The 23435-nt window shown below is 53.1% G+C and overlaps 2 protein-coding genes across 3 annotated transcripts in view; both read left to right on the forward strand.

Annotated features, from left to right (window-relative positions):
* Positions 1-5749: 5749 nt before the first annotated feature.
* KPTN (kaptin, actin binding protein) lies at positions 5750-20887 on the forward strand. Of its 2 annotated transcripts, XM_038767207.1 has the most exons (12): positions 5750-6019; positions 10196-10278; positions 11750-11834; positions 13592-13646; positions 13901-13976; positions 14778-14851; positions 16291-16400; positions 16564-16722; positions 18102-18204; positions 19087-19222; positions 19385-19558; positions 20060-20887. In XM_038767207.1, the coding sequence occupies exons 1-12, from the start codon at positions 5794-5796 to the stop codon at positions 20177-20179; spliced, it is 1401 nt and encodes a 466-aa protein (XP_038623135.1). In that variant the 5' UTR covers positions 5750-5793; the 3' UTR covers positions 20180-20887. The 2 variants fall into 2 exon arrangements, with proteins under 2 accessions (XP_038623135.1, XP_038623136.1); XM_038767208.1 differs by lacking the exon at positions 16564-16722.
* A 1384-nt stretch (positions 20888-22271) lies between these two features.
* Positions 22272-23435, forward strand: part of SLC8A2 (solute carrier family 8 member A2) — a 31573-nt gene continuing 30409 nt past the window's right edge. Inside the window, exon 1 of the mRNA XM_038767434.1 lies at positions 22272-22419. The gene's annotated coding sequence lies outside the window, so the exon portion shown is untranslated. The remainder of the gene's footprint in view (positions 22420-23435) is intronic.

Raw genomic sequence — 23435 nt, forward strand, 5'->3', positions numbered from 1 at the left:
CGCCCCCGGGTCCCACAATCCACAATTCGTCATGGGTTCAAATCCCGGCTCTGCCGATTGTCAGCCGTGTGACTTTGGGCGAGTCACTCCACTTCTCTGCGCCTCAGTTCCCTCATCTGGAAAATGGGGATTAAGACCGCGAGCCCCCCGTGGGACAACCTGATCACCTTGTATCCTCCCCAGCGCTTAGAACAGTGCTTTGCACAGAGTAAGCGCTTAATAGATCTAGAAGCAGCGTGGCTCAGTGGAAAGAGCCTGGGCTTTGGAGTCAGAGGTCATGGGTTCAAATCCCGGCTCCACCACTGGTCAGCTGCGTGACTTTGGGCAAGTCACTCCTCTCAGTGACCTCATCTGGCAAATGGGGATGAAGACTGTGAGCCCCCCGTGGGACAACCCGATCACCTTGTAACCTCCCCAGCGCTTCGAACAGTGCTTTGCACATAGTAAGAGCTTAATAAATGCCATCATCAATCCCGGCCAACGCAGGGGTTTCGTTTCCCCTTCTAGACTGTGAGCCCACTGTTGGGTAGGGACCGCCTCTATATGTTGCCAACTTGGACTTCCCAAGCGCTCAGTACGGTGCTCTGCACACAGTGAGCGCTCAATAAATACGATTGAATGATTCAATCCCTTTTCTCACCCACTCCACCCACCTCGCTTTAGCAGCGGACTCCGGCTGGTTAACCCCGGGGGACCTGGAGGAGGCGGGCGGCCCGAGGAGAGTCTAGGCCAGAGCCACCAGGCCCGGAATGGCGGTGAGGGGAGGGGAAGGGCGCCTGGCACGGCGCTGGGGCGGACCAGATGGGCCCGCCGGGGCCATATGGCAGCAGCAGCCTGGAGCAAAGAGTTGAGGCGGACGGCATCTTTGGAAAAACGGAGCCTGTCGCCACCGCCTCCCGCTCCGACTCTGCTCCTCTCCCTCCCCGGGGCCCTGGCTCCTTGGCTATCCCCCCCGGCCCTGCTGCCGAAGGTGATCGGGTTGTCCCACGGGGGGCTCACAGTCTTCACCCCCCATTCTCCAGATGAGGGAACTGAGGCCCAGAGAAGTCAAGTGACTTGCCAAAGTCACCCAGCTGACAGTTGGCGGAGCTGGGATTTGAACCCACGACCTCCGACTCCAAAGCCCGGGCTGTTTCCATTGAGCCATGCTGCTTCTCATTAATAATAATAATGGCATTTATTAAGTGCCTACTATGTGCAAAGCACTGGGGAGTTTACAAGGTGATCGGGTTATCCCACGGGGGGCTCACAGTCTTCACCCCCATTTTCCAGGTGAGGGAACTGAGGCCCAGAGAAGTCAAGTGACTTGTCCAAAGTCACCCAGCTGTCGGCAGAGCTGGGATTTGAACCCATGACCTCTGACTCCAAAGCCCGGGCTCTTTCCATTGAGCCATGCTGCTTCTCATTAATAATAATAATAATACTGGCATTTATTAAGCGCTTACTATGTGCCAAGCACTGGGGAGTTTACAAGGTGATCGGGTTGTCCCATGGGGGGCTCACAGTCTTCACCCCCATTCTCCAGGTGAGGGAACTGGGGCCCAGAGAAGTCAAGTGACTTGCCAAAGTCACCCAGCTGACAGTTGGCGGAGCCAGAATTTGAACCCATGACCTCTGACTCCAAAGCCCGGGCTCTTTCCATTGAGCCACGCTGCTTCTCATTAATAATAATAATGGCATTTATTAAATGCTTACTGTGTGCAAAGCACTGGGGAGTTTACAAGGTGATGGGGTTGTCCCACGGGGGGCTCACAGTCTTAATCCCCGTCTTACAGATGAGGGAACTGAGGCCCAGAGAAGTCAAGTGACTTGCCAAAGTCACCCAGCTGACAGTTGGCGGAGCTGGGATTTGAACCCACGACCTCCGACTCCAAAGCCCGGGCTCTTTCCATTGAGCCACGCTGCTTCTCATTAATAATAATAATGGCATTTATTAAGCGCTTACTATGTGCAAAGCACTGGGGAGTTTACAAGGTGATGGGGTTGTCCCACGGGGGGCTCACAGTCTTCACCCCCATTCTCCAGATGAGGGAACTGAGGCCCAGAGAAGTCAAGTGACTTGCCAAAGTCACCCAGCTGACAGTTGGCGGAGCCGGGATTTGAACCCATGACCTCCGACTCCAAAGCCCGGGCTCTTTCCATTGAGCCACAATGCTTCTCATTAATAATAATAATGGCATTTATTAAGCACATAGTATGTGCAGAGCACTGTTCTAAGCACTGGGGAGTTTACAGGGTGATCGGGTTGTCCCACGGGGGGCTCACAGTCTTCACCCCCATTTTCCAGATGAGGGAACTGAGGCCCAGAGAAGTCAAGCGACTTGCCAAAGTCACCCAGCTGACAGTTGGCGGAGCTGGGATTTGAACCCATGACCTCCGACTCCAAAGCCCGGGCTCTTTCCACTGAGCCACGCTGCTTCTAAAGAGAGGCAATCAATCAATCCTATTTATTGAGCGCTTACTGTGTGCAGAGCACTGTACTAAGCGCTTGGGAAGTACAAGTTGGCAACATATAGAGACGGTCCCTACCCAACGGTGGGCTCACAGTCTAGAAGGGGGCCTGAAGTGTGTGTGTTCCACGGAGAAGCGGAAGGCAGCCCACTGGAGAGGAGATTGGGGTGTAGACAGGGGGGGTCTAGTACAGAGGGGACCCCCCACCATTTTATAGGGCTGCCTGAGACCCAGCCCTCCCCTCCTGCTTCCCCCTCTAGTCAATCATATTTTTTGAGCGCCTACTGTGTGCGAAGCATTGCACTGTGTTTGGGAGAGAACAATACTAAATTGTAGTCTTTGTTAAGCGCTTACTACGTACTAAGCACTGGGGTGAATACAAGCAAATTGGGTTGGACACAGTCCCTGGCCCACATGGGGCTCACACTCTTAATCCCCATTTTACAGATGAGGGAGCTGTGGCTCAGAGGAGTGACTTGCCCAAGGCCACACGGGGCTCAGTGGGAAGAGCCCGGGCTTCGGAGTCAGAGGTCATGGGTTCAAATCCCGGCTCCGTCAGCTGGGTGACTTTGGGCAAGTCACATCACTTCTCTGGGCCTGTTACCTCATCTGTAAAATGGGGGTTAAAACCGTGAGCCCCCCGTGGGACAACCTGATCACCTTGTAACCTCCCCAGCGCTTAGAACAGCGCTTGGCACATAGTAAGCGCTTAGCAGTAAGCGCTTCTAGACTGTGAGCCCGCTGTTGGGTAGGGGCCGTCTCTATATGTTGCCAACTTGTACTTCCCAAGCGCTTAGTACAGTGCTCTGCACACAGTAAGCGCTCAATAAATACGATTGATTGTTCTTCCCAAGCGCTTAGTACAGTGCTCTGCACACAGTGGTCAATAAATATGATTGAATGAGTGCAGAGCACTGGACTAAGCCGCCTTCTAGACTGTGAGCCCGCTGTTGGGTAGGGACCGTCTCTATACGTTGCCGACTTGTACATCCCAAGCGCTTAGTACAGTGCTCTGCACCCAATAAGCGCTCAATACGATTGAATGAATGAATGAATGGAAACTACAGTTCGGCAACATATAGAGACAGTCATTCAAACGTATTTATTGAGGCTTATTGGGTGCAGAACACTGTACTAAGCGCTTGGGAAGTACAATTTGGCAACATGTGGAGTCATTCATTCAAACGTATTAAGCACTTACTGGGTGCAGAGCACTGTACTAAGCGCTTGGAAAATACAATTCGTCAACATATAGAGTCATTCAAACGTATTGAGCGCTTACTGGGTGCAGAGAAATGTACTAAGCACTTGGAAAGTCCAAGTCGGCAATATATAGAGACAGTCATCATCAATCGTATTTATTGAGTGCTTACTATGTGCAGAGCACTGTACTAAGCGCTTGGGAAGTACAAATTGGCAACATATAGAGACAGTCCCTACCCAACAGTGGGCATATGTTTGTACAGATTTATTACTCTATTTTACTTGTACATATTTACTATGTACAAGTTGCCTTATCTGTAAAATGGGGACTAAGACTGTGAGCCCCACGTGGGACAACTTGATCACCTTGTATCCCCCCCAGTGCTTAGAACAGTGCTCTGCACATAGTAAGCACTTAACAAATGCCATTATTATTATTATTACTATGCTGTTTATTTTGTTATTGATGTGCATTTAGCTTTAATTCTATTCATTCTGACAACTTGACACCTGTCCACATATTTTGTTTTGTTGTCTGTCTCCCCCTTCTAGACCGTGAGCCCGTTGTTGGATAGGGACCGTCCCTAGGTGTTGCCAAGTTGGACTTCCCAAGCGCTTAGTCCGGTGCTCTGCGCACAGGAAGCGCTCAATAAATATGATTGATTGAATGAATTCAAGCAACACAGGAAGTGTTCAATAAATATGATTGAATGAATGAATTCAAGCAACACAGGAAGTGTTCAATAAATACCATTGAATGAATGAATTCAACACAGGAAGCGCTCAATAAATTCAATTGAATGAATGAATGAATTCAAGCAACACAGGAAGCGCTCAATAAATACGATTGAATGAATGAATTCAAGCAACACAGGAAGTGCTCAATAAATACGATTGAATGAATGAATGAATTCAAGCAACACAGGAAGCGCTCAATAAATACGAATGAATGAATTCAATCAATTGTATTTATTGAGCACTTGAATTCATTCATTCAATCGTATTTATTGAGTGCTTGAATTCATTCATTCATTCAATCGTACTTATTGAGCACTTGAATTCATTCATTCATTCATTCAATCATATTTATTGAGCGCTTGAATTCATTCATTCATTCATTCAATTGTATTTACTGAGTGCTTGAATTCATTCATTCATCCAATAGTATTTATTGAGCGCTTGAATTCATTCATTCATTCAATCGTACTTATTGAGTGATTGAATTCATTCATTCAATCACATGTATTGAGCGCTTGAATTCATTCATTCATTCCATCGTATTTATTGAGTGCTTGAATTCATTCATTCATTCAATCGTACTTATTGAGTGCTTGAATTCATTCATTCATCCAATCGTATTTATTGAGCGCTTAAATTCATTCATTCATTCATTCAATCGTATTTATTGAGCGCTTGGATTCATTCATTCATTCAATCGTATTTATTGAGCGCTTGAATTCATTCATTCATTCCATCGTACTTATTGAGTGCTTGAATTCATTCATTCATTCATTCGTATTTATTGAGCGCTTCCTGTGTGCAGAGCACTGGCCTAAGCGCAGACCGTGAGAGCCCACTATGTTGCCAACTTCTGTCCTTCCCAAGCGCTTAGTCCAGTGCTCCGCACACAGGAAGCGCTCAATAAATACGACTGAATGAATGAATGAATAGTCCCTCCCCGACATATTTATTACTCTATTTATTTATTTTGCTTGTCCATATCTATCCTATTTATTTTATTTTGCTGGTATGTTTGGTTCTGTTCTCTGTCTCCCCCTTTTAGACTGGGAGCCCACTGTGGGGTAGGGACTGTCTCTATGTGTTGCCAATTTGTACTTCCCAAGCGCTTAGTACAGTGCTCTGCACACAGTAAGCGCTCAATCAATACGATTGATGATGATGATGACAACGGGCTCACAGCCTAGAAGTCTAACGCAAATCCCTCCCGCTGCAATCCCGATGCTTCTCCTCTAGAGGGCGCGGGAGGGGCGGGGGCTCCGAGGGATGGAGGTCACGTGGTCGGGGGGGGCGTCCCCACGCGCGGCGTTGTTACGTCATCACGCTCTGCGTCGGGAGGCCGGAAGGGGGTCCTCGCTCCCTCCCTGCCTGGCCGGGGCTGCCCGCCGCGGTGCCTGCTGGATGGAGGCGGCCGCCGTGAGGGGTCCGGGCCCGTGCCCGCTGGGGGAGGACAGCTTTACGCGGTTCTCGTCGCAGAGCAACGTGTACGGGCTGTCGGGCGGGGCCGGGGGCCGCGGGGACCTGCTGGCCGCCACCCTTAAAGGGAAGGTGCTCGGCTTCCGCTACCAGGACCTCCGACAGAAAATACGGCCCGTCGCCAAGGAGCTGCAGTTCAACTACATCCCGGGTGAGGGCGCTCGGCGGCCGCGAGGGGCCCTCCTCCGCCCGGTGGGGAGCGCGCATGCGCGCGGCGGGGGGGCGGGGTCAAAGGGCAGCCGGCCGGGGCTCATTAGAAAGAGGGGCTGCCTTCTCATCAATCAATCAATCAATCAATCGTATTTATTGAGCGCTTACTATGTGCAGAGCACTGTACTAAGCGCTTGGGAAGTACAAATTGGCAACACATAGAGACAGTCCCTACCCAACAGTGGGCTCACAGTCTAAAAGGGGGAGACAGAGAACAGAACCAAACATACCAACAAAATAAAATAAATAGGATAGAAATGTACAAGTAAAATAAATAAATAAATAAATAAATAGAGTAATAAATATGTACAACCATATATACATCTATACAGGTGCTGTGGGGAAGGGAAGGAGGTAAAGATGGGGGGATGGAGAGGGGGACGAGGGGGAGAGGAAGGAGGGGGCTCAGTGTGGGAAGGCCTCCTGGAGGAGGTGAGCTCTCAGCAGGGCCTTGGAGGGAGGAAGAGAGCGAGCTTGGCGGAGGGGCAGAGGGATTGGGGGCATTCCGGGCCCAGGGGATGACGTGGGCCGGGGGTCGACGGCGGGACAGGCGAGAACGAGGCACAGTGAGGAGATTAGCGGTCATTCAGAGATCATTCAGCGCTTAGAACAGTGCTTGGCACATAGTAAGCGCTTAATCAATCAGTCAATCAATCGTGTTTATTGAGCGCTTACTGTGTGCAGAGCACTGGACTAAGCGCTGGGGAAGTCCAAGTTGGCAACATCTAGAGACGGTCCCCACCCGACAGCGGGCTCACAGCCTAGAAGGGGGAGACAGACAACAAAACAAAACAATTAGCAAAATAAAATAAATAGAATACGTACAAATCGACTAATAAATACGTACATATATTCATTCACTCAATCGTATTTATTGAGCGCTTACTATAGTACACTTACTGTAGTACACTTGGTCCATCATCATCATCAATCGTGTTTATTGAGCGCTTACTACGTGCAGAGCACTGTACTAAGCGCTTGGGAATTCCAAGTTGGCAACATATAGAGGCAGTCCCTACCCAACAGCGGGGTCATAGTCTAGAAGGGGGAGACAGACAACAAAACCAAACATACTAACAAAATAAATAGAATATCATCATCATCATCATCAATCGTATTTATTGAGCGCTTACTGTGTGCAGAGCACTGTACTAAGCGCTTGGGCAGTACAAATTGGCAACAGATAGAGACAGTCCCTACCCAACAGTGGGCTCACAGTCTAAAAGGGGGAGAGACGAGATGGTCCCTACCCAACAGTGGGCATTCATTCATTCATATTTATTGAGCGCTTACTGTGTGCAGGGCACTGTATTAAGCGCTTGGCGGCACCAAATAGAAACGGGCTCACACCACCCCCGGACGCCAGGGGGCGAGGGACACACACACACACACACACACACACACACACACACACACACACACACACACACACACACACACACACACACACACACACACACACACACCGGCCCCGCCCCGCGACTCACGGGGGAGAATACCAACAGTATTATTACTGTTATTATTACTAACAAGTACCGACATATTGTTATTATTATTAATTCCGACTCCGCCACTCGTCAGCTGGGTGATGCTTAGAACAGTACTTGGCATACAGTTAGCGCTTAACAAATACCAACAGTATTATTACTGTTGTTGTTATTACTAACAAATACCAACATTGGTATTATTATTAATTCCGGCTCCACCACTCATCAGCTGGGTGATGCTTAGAACTGTGCTTGGCACATAGTAAGCGCTTAACAAATACCAACAGTATTACTACTGTTATTATTATTATTAGCAAATACCAACGTTGTTGTTGTTATTAATTCCGGCTCCGCCACTCGTCAGCTGGGTGATGCTTAGAACTGTGCTTGGCACATAGTAAGCGCCTAACAAATACCAACAGTATTATTACTGTTACTATTATTATTATTATTAACAAATACCAACATATTATTATTAATTCCGGCTCTGCCACTCGTCAGCTGGGTGACTTTGGGCAAGTCACCTCACTTCTCTGGGCCTCAGTGACCTCATCTGGAAAATGGGGATGAAGACTGGGAGCCCCACGTGACCTGATCACCCTATATTCCTCCCCCAGCGCTTAGAACTGTGCTTGGCATATAGTAAGCGCTTAACAAATACTACCATTATTATTATTATTACTTCTCTGTGCATCAGTTCCCTCATCTGGAAAATGGGGATGAAGACTGTGAGCCCCACGTGGGGCAACCTGATCACCTTGTATCACCCCCCCCCCCCCCCCCAGCGTTTAGAACAGTGCTTGGCACATAGTAAGCACTTAACAAATACTACCATTATTATTATTATTATTACTACTTCTCTGTGCCTCAGTTCCCTCATCTGGAAAATGGGGATGAAGACTGGGAGCCCCACGTGGGGCAACCTGATCACCTTGTATCCCCCCAGCACTTAGAACAGTGCTTGGCACATAGTAAGCGCTTAACAAATACTACCATTATTATTATTATTGTTATTACTTCTCTGTGCCTCAGTTCCCTCGTCTGGAAAATGGGGATGAAGACTGTGAGCCCCACGGAGGACAACCTGATCACCTTAAATCCCCCCCAGCGCTTAGAACAGTGCTTGGCACATAGTAAGCACTGAACAAACACCATCATTATTATTATTAAAGGGTGCTGGGGGCTGCTCAGGGATGGACTCTGAGAAGCCCTGTGGTCTAATGGGTACACCATGGTCCTGGGAGAGAGAAGGATCTGGGTTCTAATCCCGGCTCTGCCACTTGTCTGCTGTGGGCAAATCCCTTCTCTGGGCCTCAGTTCCCTCATCTGGAAAATGGGGATGAAGACTGGAAGCCCCTCATGGGACAGGAACTGTGTCCAACCTGCTTATCTTGTATCTATCCCAGCACTTAGGACAGTGTTAGTATAAGCGCAACACTGGCTCATTGGTCTAGGGGTATGATTCTCACTTAGGGTGCGAGAAGTCCTGGGTTCAAATCCTGCACAAGCCCCCCTTTCCCTCCTTCCTCTCCCCCTCCTCCCCCTCCCCCTCGCCTTACTTACTTCCCTCCCCACAGCACCTGTATATATGTATATACGTTTGTACATATTTATTACTCTATTTTACTTGTACAAATTTATTCTATTTATTTTATTTTGTTAATTTGTTTTGTTGTCTGTCTCCCTCTTCTAGACTGTGAGCCCACTGTTGGGTAGGGACCGTCTCTAGATGTTGCCAACTTGGACTTCCCAAGCGTTTAGTCCAGTGCTCTGCACACAGTAAGCGCTCAATAAATAGGAATGAATGAATGAATGAATGTTTGTACATATTTTTTACTCTATATCTTGTACATATTTATTCTATTTATTTTATTTTGTTAATATGTTTTGTTGTCTGTCTCCCCCTTCTAGACTGTGAGCCCGCTGTTGGGTAGGGACCGTCTCTATATGTTGCCAACTTGTACTTCCCAAGCGCTTAGTCCAGTGCTCTGCACACAGTAAGAGCTCAATCAATACGATTGAATGAATGAATATGTTTGTACAGATTTTTTACTCTATTTTACTTGTACATATTTATTCTATTTATTTTATTTTGTTAATATGCTTTGTTTTGTGGTCTGCCTCCCCCTTCTAGACTGTGAGCCCACTGTTGGGTAGGGACCGTCTCTATATATTGCCAACTTGTACTTCCCAAGTGCCCTGCACACAGTAAGCGCTCAATAAATACGATTGGATGAATATGTTTGTACAGATTTTTTACTCTATTTTACTTGTACATATTTATTCTATTTATTTTATTTTGTTAATATGTTTTGTTTTGTGGTCTGTCTCCCCCTTCTAGACTGTGAGCCCACTGTTGGGTAGGGACCATCATCTATATATTGCCAACTTGGATTTCCCAAGCGCTTAGTCCAGTGCTCTGCACACAGTAAGCGCTCAATAAATACGATTGAATGAATGAATGACTCCAAAGCCCATTCCCTTTCCAGTGAGCCACGCCGCTTATTGTCAGTGCTTAATAAGTACCACAATTATTATTAATAATAATAGTAATGATAATAATAAAGGACTCTGGGGGGGGGGGGTTTAGGGGGCCGAGGGTCGTTAATCCTGTGCCCCCTCTTCCCCAGTGGATGCCGAGATCGTCTCCATAGACACTTTCAACAAGTCACCGCCCAAGCGGGGCCTGGTGGTCGGCATCACGTTCATCAAGGTACAGCACCCCCCGTCTGGGGCCCAGCCCACCCCCCAATGTCAGTACCGATGAGGCAGGGTCCCCCAAAGGTCATCCCACCCATCCCCTGGAAAGCAACGTGCCTCAGTGGAAAGAGCCCGGGCTTTGGAGTCAGAGGTCATGGGTTCAAATCCCGGCTCTGCCAGTTGTCAGCTGTGTGACTCTGGGCAAGTCACTTCACTTCTCTGGGCCTCATTTACGTCATCTGTAAAAACGGGGATGAAGACGGTGAGTCCCACGTGGGACAACCCGATCACCTTGTAATATCTCCAGCGCTTAGAACAGTGCTTTGCACATAGTAAGCGCTTAATAAATGCCATCAAAAAAAAAAATTAAAGCAGTGTGGCCAGGTAGACAGAGCACGGACCCGAGAGTCAGACGCTCACGGGTTCTAATCCTGGCTCTGCCACTTGTCTGCTGTGAGACTTGGAGCACGTCACTTCACATCTCTGGGCCTCAGTGACCTCATCTGTAAAATGGGGATGAAGACTGTGAGCCCCACATGGGCAACCTGATCACCTTGCGTCCCCCCAGCACTTAGAACAGTGCTTTGCACATAGTAAGCGCTTAACAAATGCCATCATTATGATGATTATTATCTCTGTGCCTCAGTTCCCTCATCTGTAAAATGGGAATTAATAATAATAGTAGTATTAATAACGATGGCATTTATTAAGCGCTTACTATGTGCAAAGCACTGTCCTAAGCGCTGGGGAGGTTACAAGGTGATCAGGTTGTCCCACGGGGGGCTCCCAGTCAATCCCCATTTGAGGCAACTGAGAAGTGAAGTGACTTCCCCAAAGTCACCCAGCTGACAATTGGCGGAACCGGGATTTGAACCCATGACCCCTGACTCCGAAGCCCGGGCTCTTTCCAGCGCTATGTGGGACAGGGACTGTTTCCGACCCGATTATCTCGTATCGACCCCAGGGCTTAGAAAAGTGCCTGGCACATAGTAAGCCCTTAATAAATACCATAAGTATTATTATTATTATTACCCCAGCGCTTAGTAATAATAATAATAGTAATGATGATGGCATTTGTTAAGTGCTTACTATGTGCAAAGCACTGTTCTAAGCACTGGGGGGATACAAGGTGATCAGGTTGTCCCACGTGGGGCTCACAGTCTTAATCCCCATTTTACAGATGAGGTCACTGAGGCTCAGAGCAGTTAGGTGACTTGCCCAAGGTCACGCAGCAGACATGTGGCAGTGCACGGCGCATAGGAAGCGCTTAAGAAATACGAGAACCTCCACCACCCTGCCCATGGGGCGACTGACACCCCCACCCGTCCTCCCCAAGACGTCGTCCTCTCCCGCTTTGCCCACCCCGAGGCCCGACCCGCTCCGTCCCAACTTGGCCCGGCCTCGCTCAATAAATACGATCGATTGATTGATTGATTGATTGATTGTCCCCTGCCTCCGTCTCACCTGCTTTCTCGGTTTCCGAGGACTCCGGGGACAAAGCCAGCCCGTTCCTGAACATCTACTGCGACTACGAGCCCGGATCCGAGTACAACCTGGACTCCATTGCCCGTGAGTGTGTGCCCAGCCGTGCCCCGGGGGGTGGCCACGCCAGCCCGAGAGCCGCGCTCCGCCCTCAGAGCCAGTCCGCCTCCTCCAGGCAGCCTTCCCAGCCCCTCAGCTTCCCTGGGTTACAGATGGCCAGCTTTCGGGGACTAACCACCGGCAGTGTGGCCATTTCGGCCGGGCCTGGGGTCCTCTTCACGTCGTCACCCCGACTCCTTCTGAGTTGGCTTCTATTTGGACGGTTTTGATGCCTGTCTACGTTTTGTTCCCTGTCTCCCCCTTCTAGACTGTGAGCCCAGTGTTGGGTAGGGACCGTCTCTGTATGGTGTCAACTTGGACTTCCCAAGCGAACTCTATTTGGATGATTTTGACGCCTGTCTACGTTTTGTTGTCCGTCTCCCCCTTCCAGACTGTGAGCCCGCTGTTGGGTAGGGACCGTCTCTATATGTTGTCAACTTGGACTTCCCAAGCGCTTAGTACGGCGTGGCTCAGTGGAAAGAGCCTGGGCTTTGGAGCCAGAGGTCCTGGGTTCAAATCCCGGCTCTGCCCATTGCCAGCTGTGTGACTTTAGGCAAATCACTTCACTTCTCTGGGCCTCAGTTACCTCATCTGGAAAATGGGGATGAAGACTGTAAGCCCCACGTGGGACAACCTGATCACCTTGTATCCCCCCCCCAGCGCTTAGAACAGTGCTTTGCACATAGTAAGCGCTTAATAAATGCTATCATTATTATTATTATTATTATTAATAAATACGATTGAATGAATGGCGGCGGGTGTCCGGTGATGGGAGGGAAGAGAGGGCAGCCCCCCAGTCAGACAATGACTCTCCCCAACTCAAAGCCTTATTGAAAGCCCATCTTCTCCGGGAGGCCTTCCCTGACTGCGCCCTCCTTTCCTCTTCTCCCGCTCCCTTCCGTGTCACCCTGATTCGCTCCCTTTATTCATCCCCCCTCCCAGCCCCACAGCACTTGTGTCCCTCTCTGTCATTTATTTATTTCTAGTAATGTCTGTCTCCCTCTCTAGACCATACGCTCACGGTGAGCAGGGAATGTGCCTGACGATTGAATTATATTCATTCGTTCAATTATATATATATATATATATATGTTTGTACGTATTTATTACTCTATTTTACTTGCACATGTCTATTCTATTTATTTTATTTTGTTAATATGTTTTGTTTTGTTGTCTGTCTCCCCCTTCTAGACTGTGAGCCCACTGTTGGGTAGGGACCGTCTCTATATGTTGCCAGCTTGGACTTCCCAAGCGCTTAGTACAGTGCTCTGCACACAGTAAGCGCTCAATAAATACGATTGAATGAATGTTTGTACGTATTTATTACTCTATTTTACTTGCACATATCTATTCTATTTATTTGATTTTGTTAATATGTTTTGTTTTGTTCTCTGTCTCCCCCTCTAGACTGTGAGCCCACTGTTGGGTAGGGACCGTCTCTGTATGTTGCCAACTTGGACTTCCCAAGCGCTTAGTCCAGTGCTCTGCACACAGTAAGCGCTCCATAAATACGATTGATTGATTGATTGAGCGCTCACTGTGCGCAAAGGACCGTACAAAGCGCTCGGGAGAGTACGATACAACAGTAAACGGACTCGTTTGCCGCTCACAACGAGCTTACAGAGGGGGAGACAAATAATACGACTAAGTAAGTAAATAGATACCCCTCCCCAGCACTTAGTCCAGTGCTCTGCACACAGTAAGCGCTCCATAAATCTGATTCCCTGCCCTTTGATCCCCTTCAGAGAGCTGCCTGAACCTGGAGCTGCAGTTCACTCCGTTCCAACTGAGCCACGCTGAGTAAGTCCTCCCGGGAGCCCCCTTCCCGGGGCCTCGCAGGTGGGGGTCCCCGAGGGGGGCGATTGGTCCTCTGCTCCGGCGTGTCCACTGTCCGCCGGACTTCCGCAGGGAACGGACGGGTCACCCTGAGGCCCTCCCGACGCCTGATACCCGAAGATTGCAGCAGGGAGAGGGAGGAGGTTGAGCATCTCGGGGGCCGGGGGAGGCCTCGGGGTCTCAGCGCGGGGGCCGGACCACCTCCCCGTCCGTCCCAGGGTGCAGGTCGGGGAGCGGCTGGAGACGGTGTTTCTGCTGAGCGGCAACGACCCCGCGATCCACCTTTACAAGGAGGTGAGCCCGGCTGGCATCTGTTGAGCGGTGGTGCCCGGGGGGCCACCGGCGATGGCGGCGGTTCCTTCCAGGACGAGGGCCGGCGCAGGCCCTAGCTCGCCTCTAGACTGTAAGCTCGCTGTAGGTGGGGAATCTGTCTGCTTATTGTTCTACCGTCCCCTCCCAAGCACTTAGTACGGGGCTCTGAACGCAGAGCCTTCCTCTCCCCCTCTCCATCCCCCCACCGTCTTACCTCCTTCCCTTCCCCACAGCACCTGTATATGTATTTGTACAGATTTATTACTCTATTTTACTTGTACATATCCATTCTATTTATTTTATTTTGTTAATATGTTTGGTTTGGTTCCCTGTCACCCCCTTCTAGACTGTGAGCCCGCCGTTGGGTAGGGACCGTCTCTATATAATAATAATGATGGCATTTGCTAAGCGCTTACTATGGGCAAAGCACTGTTCTAAGCACTGGGGGGGTACAGTGGGATCAAGTTGTCCCCCGTGGGGCTCACAGTCTTAATCCTCATTTTCCAGATGAGGTAACTGAGGCTCAGAGAAGTTAAGTGACTTGCCCAAGGTCACACAGCAGACATGTGGCGGAGCCGGGATTCGAACCCCTGACCTCTGACTCCAAAGCCCGGGCTCTTTCCACTGAGCCACGCTGCTTCTCTCTATATGTTGCCAACTTGTACTTCTCAAGCGCTTAGTCCAGTGCTGTGTACACAGTAAGCGCTCAATAAATACGATTGATTGATTGATCGATAAATGAGATTGACGGACTGAACGGGGTCGGGCGGGGGTCTTGCGCAGGACGAGGGTCTGCACCAGTTCGAGGAGCAGCCGGTGGAGAATCTGTTTCCTGAGCTCAGGGAGCTGAACAGCAGGTAGGAGACAGTCCCCCCAACCCGACCCGACCCCGGGACCCTCCTGGAGACCCCCAGGTTGCAGGACCAGGGGCAGAGAGAGCTCGTCCGTCCTCAACCTCCTGGTCACTCATTCATTCATTCAATCGTATTTATTGAGCGCTTACTGTGTGCAGAGCACTGTACTAAGCGCTTGGGAAGTCCAAGTTGGCAACATATAGAGACGGTCCCTACCCAACAGTGGGCTCACATCACCGGGTGGCCTGGCGATCGGGCGCTCTGGGGCCCGGGGAGGGATCGGGCAGAAGGGGAAGACCCCTGCCTTCCTCCCGCTTTGGATCCCACCCTCTCCTGCCCCTTCCAGCCCTCAATCATCGATTCATTCAGTCGTATTTATTGAGCACTTACCGTGGGCAGAGCATTGGACTAAGCGCTGGGGAAGAGTGCAATACAACAATAAACAGCCCCATTCCCTGCTCACTATGAGCTCACAATGCTGTATGGCCTTGGGGAAGTCACTTCACTTCTCTGTGCCTCAGTTACCTCATTCATTTAGACTGTGAGCCCACTGTTGGGTAGGGACTGTCTCTACATCATCATCAATCGTATTTATTGAGCGCTTACTATGTGCAGAGCACTGTACTAGAAGCACTGTAATAGAAGCAGCGTGGCTCAATGGAAAGAGCACAGGCTTGGGAGTCAGAGTTCATGGGTTCTAATCCCAGCTCCACCGCTTGTCAGCTGTGTGACTTGGGGCAAGTCATTTAACTTCTCTGTGCCTCAGTTACCTCATCTATAAAATGGGGATTAAGATTGTGAGCCCCACAGGGGGCAACCTGATCACCTTGTATCCTCCTCAGTGCTTAGAACAGTGCTTTGCACATAGTAAGCGCTTAACAAATACCAAAATTATTATTATTATTATTATTACTGTACTAAGTGCTAGGGAAGTACAAATTGGCAACATATAGAGACAGTTCCTACCCAACAGTGGGCTCACAGTCTAAAAGGGGGAGACAGAGAACTATATGTTGCCAACTTGTACTTCCCAAGCGCTTAGTCCAGTGCTCTGCACACAGTAAGCGCTCAATAAATACGATTGATGATGGTGATGATGATTCATTCATTCAGTCGTATTTATTGAGCGCTTACTGCGTGCAGGGCACTGGACTAAGCGCTTGGGAAGTACAAGTCGGTAGCATACAGAGACGGTCCCTACCCAACAACGGGCTCAACCGTAAAATGGGGGTGGAGACCGTGAGCCCCACGTGGGACAGGGACTGCGTCCAACCCGATCTGCTTGTGTCCACCTCAGCGCTTAGTGCAGTGCCTGGCACGTAGTAAGCGCTTAACAAATACCGCATAGAGAAGCAACGTGGCTCAGTGGCGCTTAGAACAGTGCTTTGCACTTAGTAAGCGCTTAACAAACGCCATCATTATTATGAACGAATGAATCCCAGCGTGCTGTGGCTGGACGTTCGCAACCTCCCGGGGTCGGCGCAGAGGATCACGGCCTTCGGCTGCCAGAGCGGCTTCGTCCAGGTGGCCTGGGTGGACCAGGCCAGCAGAGGTGAGAGGCCGAGGGCCGCGGGTGGGAAGAGGCTGGGGTGGGGTGGGGGACGGACTTTCCTTTGACTGGCCCCAATCCCACGCTGCTGTCCCCGGGGGTCCCCTCCCCGCCGCCCAGACAGTAAAACAGAGTCCGGTGGGTGTCCGTCCCCTGCCGCCCCCAGCCGTGCTGTGCTCCTGGAGCATCCAACAGGACGGCCCCATCTCCCGCGTCCTAGTCTTCGGCCCGTCCCCCCGCCCTGCTGAGGACCACCCCCCAGCCGACCCCCAGGCCGTGGCTGCCGCCGACCCCAGCCCCCCAGCTGTTACCGCCGCCCAGCCCGGTAGGAAATCAATCAATCAATCAATCAATCAATCAATCGTATTTATTGAGCGCTTACTATGTGCAGAGCACTGTACTAAGCGCTTGGGAAGTACAAATTGGCATCACATAGAGACAGTCCCTACCCAACAGTGGGCTCACAGTCTTAAAGGGGGAGACAGAGAACCGAACCAAACATACCAGGAAACTCCCAGATGTGGGCAAACCGAGCCCCCTTTTTCCTCTCTCCCTCCCCATCACCCCCCGCCCTACCTCCTTCCCCTCCCCACAGCACCTGTATAGATGTTTGTACAGATTTATTACTCTGACTTGTACATATCTACTATTCTATTTATTTTGTTAATGATGTGCATCTAGCTTTATTTCTATTTATTCTGACGACTTGAAACCCGTCCACCTGTTCTGTTTTGTTGTCCGTCTCCTCCTTCTAGACTGTGAGCCCGTTGTTGGGTAGGGACCGTCTCTAGATGTTGCCGACCCCCCTTTTTCCTCTCTCCCTCCCCATCACCCCCCGCCCTACCTCCTTCCCCTCCCCACAGCACCTGTATAGATGTTTGTACAGATTTGTTACTCTATTTGACTTGTACATATCTACTATTCTATTTATTTTGTTAATGATGTGCATCTAGCTTTATTTCTATTTATTCTGACGACTTGAAACGCGTCCACCTGTTCTGTTTTGTTGTCCGTCTCCCCCTTCTAGACTGTGAGTCCGTTGTTGGGTAGGGACCGTCTCTAGATGTTGCCGACCCCCCTTTTTCCTCTCTCCCTCCCCATCACCCCCTGCCCTACCTCCTTCCCCTCCCCACAGCACCTGTATAGATGTTTGTACAGATTTATTACTCTATTTGACTTGTACATATCTACTATTCTATTTATTTTGTTAATGATGTGCATCTAGCTTTATTTCTATTTATTCTGACGACTTGAAACCCATCCACCTGTTCTGTTTTGTTGTCCGCCTCCCCCTTCTAGACTGTGAGCCCGTTGTTGGGTAGGGACCGTCTCTATATGTTGCCGACTTGGACTTCCCAAGCGCGTAGTCCAGTGCCCTGCACACAGTAAGCGCTCAATAAATACGATTGAAGAGCCCGGGCTTTGGAGTCAGAGGTCATGGGTTCAAATCCCGCCTCTGCCAACTGTCGGCTGTGTGACTTTGAGCAAGTCACTTCTCTGGGCCTCAGCTACCTCATCTGTAAAGTGGGGATTGAGACTGTGAGCCCACCGTGGGACAACCTGACCCCCTTGTAACCTCCCCAGCGCTTAGAACAGTGCTTTGCACATAGTAAGCGCTTAATAAATGCCATTATTATTATTATTATTATTATTAATGAATGAGGGGGACGAGATCGGGACCCCCGTACTCCTTTCCAATCGCAGAATGCCCCCTCCTCCTGCCACCAGATGAAGGTGAGGAGCCGAAGCCCCCCGGAGAGTACAGCGTGCTGGTGGCCAGCATGATTGAGCTGTCTGTGGTTTACCGGTGAGACGGGGGGCAGAGAAGAGGGGTGAGGGGGCAGAGAGGTGGGGCTTGGGGGAAGAAAAGGGGGTGACGGTATACAGGGTGTGGGTGCTGGTTTAGAGAAACAGAGTGGCTTAGCGAATAGACCTCGGCCCTGGGAGTCAGAAGGACTTGGGTTCTAATCCCGGGTCCGCCACACGTCTGCTGTGTGACCTTGGGCAAGTCGCTTCTCTGGGCCTCAGTTCCCTCATCTGGAAAATGGGGGGGGGGAAGAGTTTGAGCCCCATGTGGGACAGGGACTGGGTCCAACCTGATTGGTTTGTATCAACCCCCAGCACTTAGAAAGGTGCTTGGCGCATAGTGAGCGCTTAATCCCTACTCTGCCACTTGTCAGCTGCGTGACTTTGGGTAAGTCGCTTCCTTTCTCTGGGCCTCAGTTCCCTCATCTGTAAAATGGGGATGAAGACTGTGAGCCCCCCCCCACCCCGCCCCGTGGGACAACCTGATCACCTTGTAACCTCCCCAGCACTTAGAACAGTGCTTTGCACATAGTAAGTGCTTAATACCATTATTATTACTATTATAAAATGGGGATGAAGACTGTGAGCCCCCCCATGGGACAACCTGATCACCTTGTAACCTCCCCAGCGCTTAGAACAATGCTTTGCACATAGTAAGCGCTTAACAAATGCCATTATTATTATTATTTATAAGTACCATCATTATTAGGGGATGGGGAAGGTGGGAGTGGTGGAGGAGGGTGACGGAGGAGCGGAGTGAATCCCCGCTGGCCACTGGTCACCACTGCCAGCCGCCCCTCACCCACCCCCCCCCGGCCACTTCTCTGGCCGCCCCTCGACCTGCCAGTCCCAGCTCATCCCACCGGTCACCTCTCCTGTCCAGGAATGTGCTGCAGAAGGGCCTCAGCGACCAGGTGCTGCTGCCCGACAGCGACCAGTTTGACAGCGTCCTGTGCGGGCTGGTCACCGATGTGGACTTCGACGGCCGCCCCGAGATCCTGCTGGGCACCTACGGGCAGGTTGGGGAGCGTGGGGCGGGCGGGAGGGGAGCGGGGGAGGACCAGAGGGCGGCTGGGACTACCTCAGAGGCAGCGTCCTGCACGTCTGCCCTCTGCCTCGGGCTCTCTTCCATGAGGACATCTCTCCCATGTGCTTGCCCCTTGTCCCCCCGCCCCGCCCAGGAGCTGCTGTGCTACAAGGAGCTGGAGGGTCCGGGGGACCCGGCGGGGGGCTTCCGGCTGCTGTGGCAGAGGAGCTTTCCCAGCCCCCTCCTGGCCATGGAGCACCTGGACCTGACCGGAGATGGCCTCCGGGAGCTGGCCGTCGTCTCCCTCAAAGGCCTGCACATCCTGCAGGTAGGCCCCATCCCCGGGGTCAGTGCGGCCAATCCCCTGTCTCTCCTCATCGTCTCCCTCAAAGGTCTGCACATCCTGCAGGTAGGCCCCATCCCCGGGGTCAGTGCGGTCAATCCCCTGTCTCTCCCCATCGTCTCCCTCAATGGCCTGCACATCCTGCGGGTAGGCCCCACCTCCGGGGTCAGTGCGGCCAATCCCCTGTCTCTCCCCGTGGTCTCCCTCAAAGGCCTGCGCATCCTGCCGGTATGTCAACCACCGTCTCCGGCCGGACCAAGACACCGAGGCACTCCCAGAATCACTTCCTGACCAATCCCCACCCCTCAGCCCCTGGGTGGGGGTGAACCTGGACTGCCGCTTCTCCTCCTCTTCTTCTCCCCCTTACCTCCATCCTGTCTTCTCCCCTCCTTCTCCCCCACCCTCTTCTCCGTCACCTTTTCCCCGACTGCTTCTCCCTCACCGTCTCTTCCCTCACGCCTCCCTCTCCCATCCCACCCCCCACAGCACAGTCTGACCCAGACGGCAGCCCGGGTACTGCAGCGGCTCCGGGAGCAAGTGGAGCGACGGAGGCAGCAGAAGGCAGAGCCGAGCAACACCCCGCCCCTGGGCGCTCCCCAGGACTAGATTCCCCCCCCCCCCCCACCACCCTCTTTCCTCTTCCCCTCCCGCTCTCCAGCAGAGGCTGGGGCCGGAGTCTCAGTTTCCCACTGGGCTTTGCTGCAGCTGGCTTGATGGGTTACCCGCAGACCCCTGGCTCCCAACAGGCCTGTGGGGACCCTTCCAAGTGTGGACCCTGCCCAGGGATCTGCAGACCTATTTATTCAGCTGCTTCGAGACCCTGGGACCCCCCCCACCCCCGCCCCCACAACCAGCCCGGGCCCCGTCTAGCCCACCATCTGCCTGGGTGTCTGTCGGGCCAATAGAGAGGCAGGAGCTCGGTGTTGGGGGGCGGGGGGGGAGAAGGAGACGGGGGGGCTGCTCCCCCTTCTCTGCAGCAGTCTCTGTCCTCCTCCATCCTCCCCCACCCTCTCCCACCGTTCCCCACTGCCGTCGTCCCCCACCCCCGGAGCTGGAGCGAGCCGTCCCGGCCCTCCGTGGGCGGGAGACAGCGAGAAAAAACAGCCTCTCCTCCCCAAGAGGAAGAAGACAGAATGAGTGGAGCCTGCCAGGAGAGCGGGGGGCGGGCGGCTGGGCGGACCAGCCTGCTGCCTCGCAGGGGGCACCGGGCCACTCAGCCTTCAGCCTGGTCACTCGTCCCCCCCATCCCAAACCCCTCTCTCCCCGGCAACTCACCCCTCTCCTCTCTCCTTATTCCCCCAGGCCCCTCACGTCCCTCCTCCCATCCCCATCTCCTTGTCCCCTCTCATTCTCCCGGCCCCCCATCTCTCTCCCCGGCCCCTCATTGGAGGCGCTGCTGGCAGGAAACAGTTTGGAGGTGGCTGCTCCTCAAGATGTTGGCTTGGGGGTGGGTATCTCCTATCCACCCCCGCACCCCAGGCTCCAGATTCGTTCATTCAATCGTATTTATTGAGTGCTTACTGTGTGCAGAGCACTGTACTAAGTGCTTGGGAAGTACAACGGGAGGCTCATTTCTCCCCGTCCAGCACTGTGCCCATCTCACGTCCCCACTGGGCTGACCGCTGCCCCTGTGGGGGGTCCCCCGGCCCCCCGAGCTCAACCTGGCCCCTGTCCGGCTTCATAGGCCGCCCCGTCGACCCGGCCCTGACCGCCGCTGTGACCCTGGGCGTGGGAATGGCAGCCGGGCCTTGTCCCCGCCACCCTCCCCAGGGGCCCACCTCGCCTGCCCACAGGCTCCTGGGGGGGCCCAGCCCATGGGAGAGGAGGGTTAGAGCCCTGGCAGGGAGTTGGGGTGGGCTCTCTGGGCCCTGGGGGCTCAGTACCCAGCAGATAAAGAGTTTCTAAGATTAACAGGGGCTTGGGTTTGCATCGCTTGGCAGTGATGGGGGGAAGAGAGAGTGTGTGTTGGGCATGTGGATGGTCAGGTGGTCTGTTGGTCGTGGGCCTGACATTTGTAGGTGTTTGTGGGATGGATGTGTGCTTGTTGAGGGGTGGGGAGAGGGTGCGTGGGTGGTTTTTTGCCACCGGACAAGGCTGGAGAGAAATCCCCTCCAGCCTCTCCCGTCCTAAATGGCCCGCCCCTCCATAACTCCCCCTCTCCCCGTTTTAATCCTGGCTCCAACGTGCCCCCCCTCAATAAACCCCGTCCCCTTCGGGGGCAGGTGCCCCTCCGGATCCGGGGGTCGCCGCCCTCCGCGAGGTTGTCGGGCTGGGCCCCAGGACCCCCCACCCCCGGGGGAGGTCGGGCTTAGAGGGGTCCCCGCCCCCCAAACCGGCCGCTCATCCCGCCCTCGCCCCGGGCGCTGGGCCGTGCTGGGCAAGGCGCGCAACCTCTCTGGACTCAGTCCCGCTTTCCTCCAGGGCTGCCGCAGTCGGGCGGGGGCTGCCGTCCGACAGCAGAGGAGACCCCTGGAGCCGGAGGGGACGCCCCCCGCCCCTCGCCCTACTTTACAGAGCTCCCCGGGGGGAGCCGGCGTGCCTCCTCCCTCCCACCTTTCCTCTCCCTCCTTTTCCTCCTCCCACTCTACCTCTCCCAAGCGCTTCGCCCAGTGCTCTGCACCCAGCAAGCGCTGAAGAAATACGGTGGATTGATTGCTCTCTCTTCCCCCCCTCCCTTCCTCCCTCGTCCGTCCCTCCCTCCCTCTCTCCCGCTCCTCCCACCCTCCTCCTCCCGTCCCCGGGTCCGTGGGCCGGTGGGCAGGACCCTGCTCGGTCCTTCCCCGCCGGTGGCAGAGCCGGCCTTGGGTGGCATGGAGGGCCAGTAAGAGCAGAGGGCAGCGCCGCAGGTAGGGGCTGGAAAGGGGGGACGGGGGCGACCCCCGGATTGACCCAACCGGCTGCATTCATTCCTGGGGGGCAGAGACCCCCCCTCCCCACCCTATTCCCTGCCGGGGACAATGAGGCAGGGGGGAGGTCCCCCATCGCCACCAGCAGCGGTGACAGCGACAGCAGAACCGGGAAGGGGGGGGGGGGATGGCCCTCATCATCATCATCATCATCAATCGGATTTATTGAGCGCTTACTATGTGCAGAGCACTGGACTAAGCGCTTGGGAAGTACAAATTGGCAACATCTAGAGACAGTCCCTCCCCAACAGTGGGCTCCTCATTTCATCTCGCATCTCTCTCCGTCTCTGGGATAATCAGAACCTCCCCCTAAAAAAAGGTAGGGGAGGGCGGACCTCCAGCGCCCCTTCTTTCCCCCCTCCCCAAGTCTACCCTCCATCCTTCCCACTGCAGCAGACCCTTCCGAGGTTTGGCGGGTGGGGGAGAGCCGGGCTGGGGCGGGGGCACGGACGCCTCGGGCATCGGGGTTGGAGTCATCCGTCCGTCCGTCGCTTGCCCCCGCCCCGGGTGACCGGGCCACGCTCCGAAAGGGGCTGGGGACTCCCTCAGTTCCCACCTTCCAGCGCTTAGAACAGTGCACGGCACGTAGTAAGCGCTTAACCCATAATTAATACCTCCCGGGGACGGGGGGATGGGGGGCGAATCTCAAGAAGTTACCCCTCTCTTCTCCCACCTGCATCCCTCTCGCTGCAGTCCCTCTGCTACAGAGGCAGGGTCAGGTCCCCTCTCCCACCTCCTCTCCGACCCCAGCACCCCCAAATAATCGGGGGGCAGACTCAAGCTGAAATCCCAGAGGCGTCAAGGGGACCCCCAAGACTCTCCATCCGTCACCTCAGCCTCCCCCTGTCTTCGAGCAGAGTTGGGGGGGTCCATCCCCCCAGGATCAGGGTCTCCCTTGGCTCTGCTCTTCTCTTGGGCCGGGATCCTAGTTTGAGTCTGACCTCCATCCCTCCCGT

This window comes from Tachyglossus aculeatus, chromosome 26, assembly GCF_015852505.1.
Source record: "Tachyglossus aculeatus isolate mTacAcu1 chromosome 26, mTacAcu1.pri, whole genome shotgun sequence".
Lineage (NCBI taxonomy): Eukaryota > Metazoa > Chordata > Mammalia > Monotremata > Tachyglossidae > Tachyglossus > Tachyglossus aculeatus.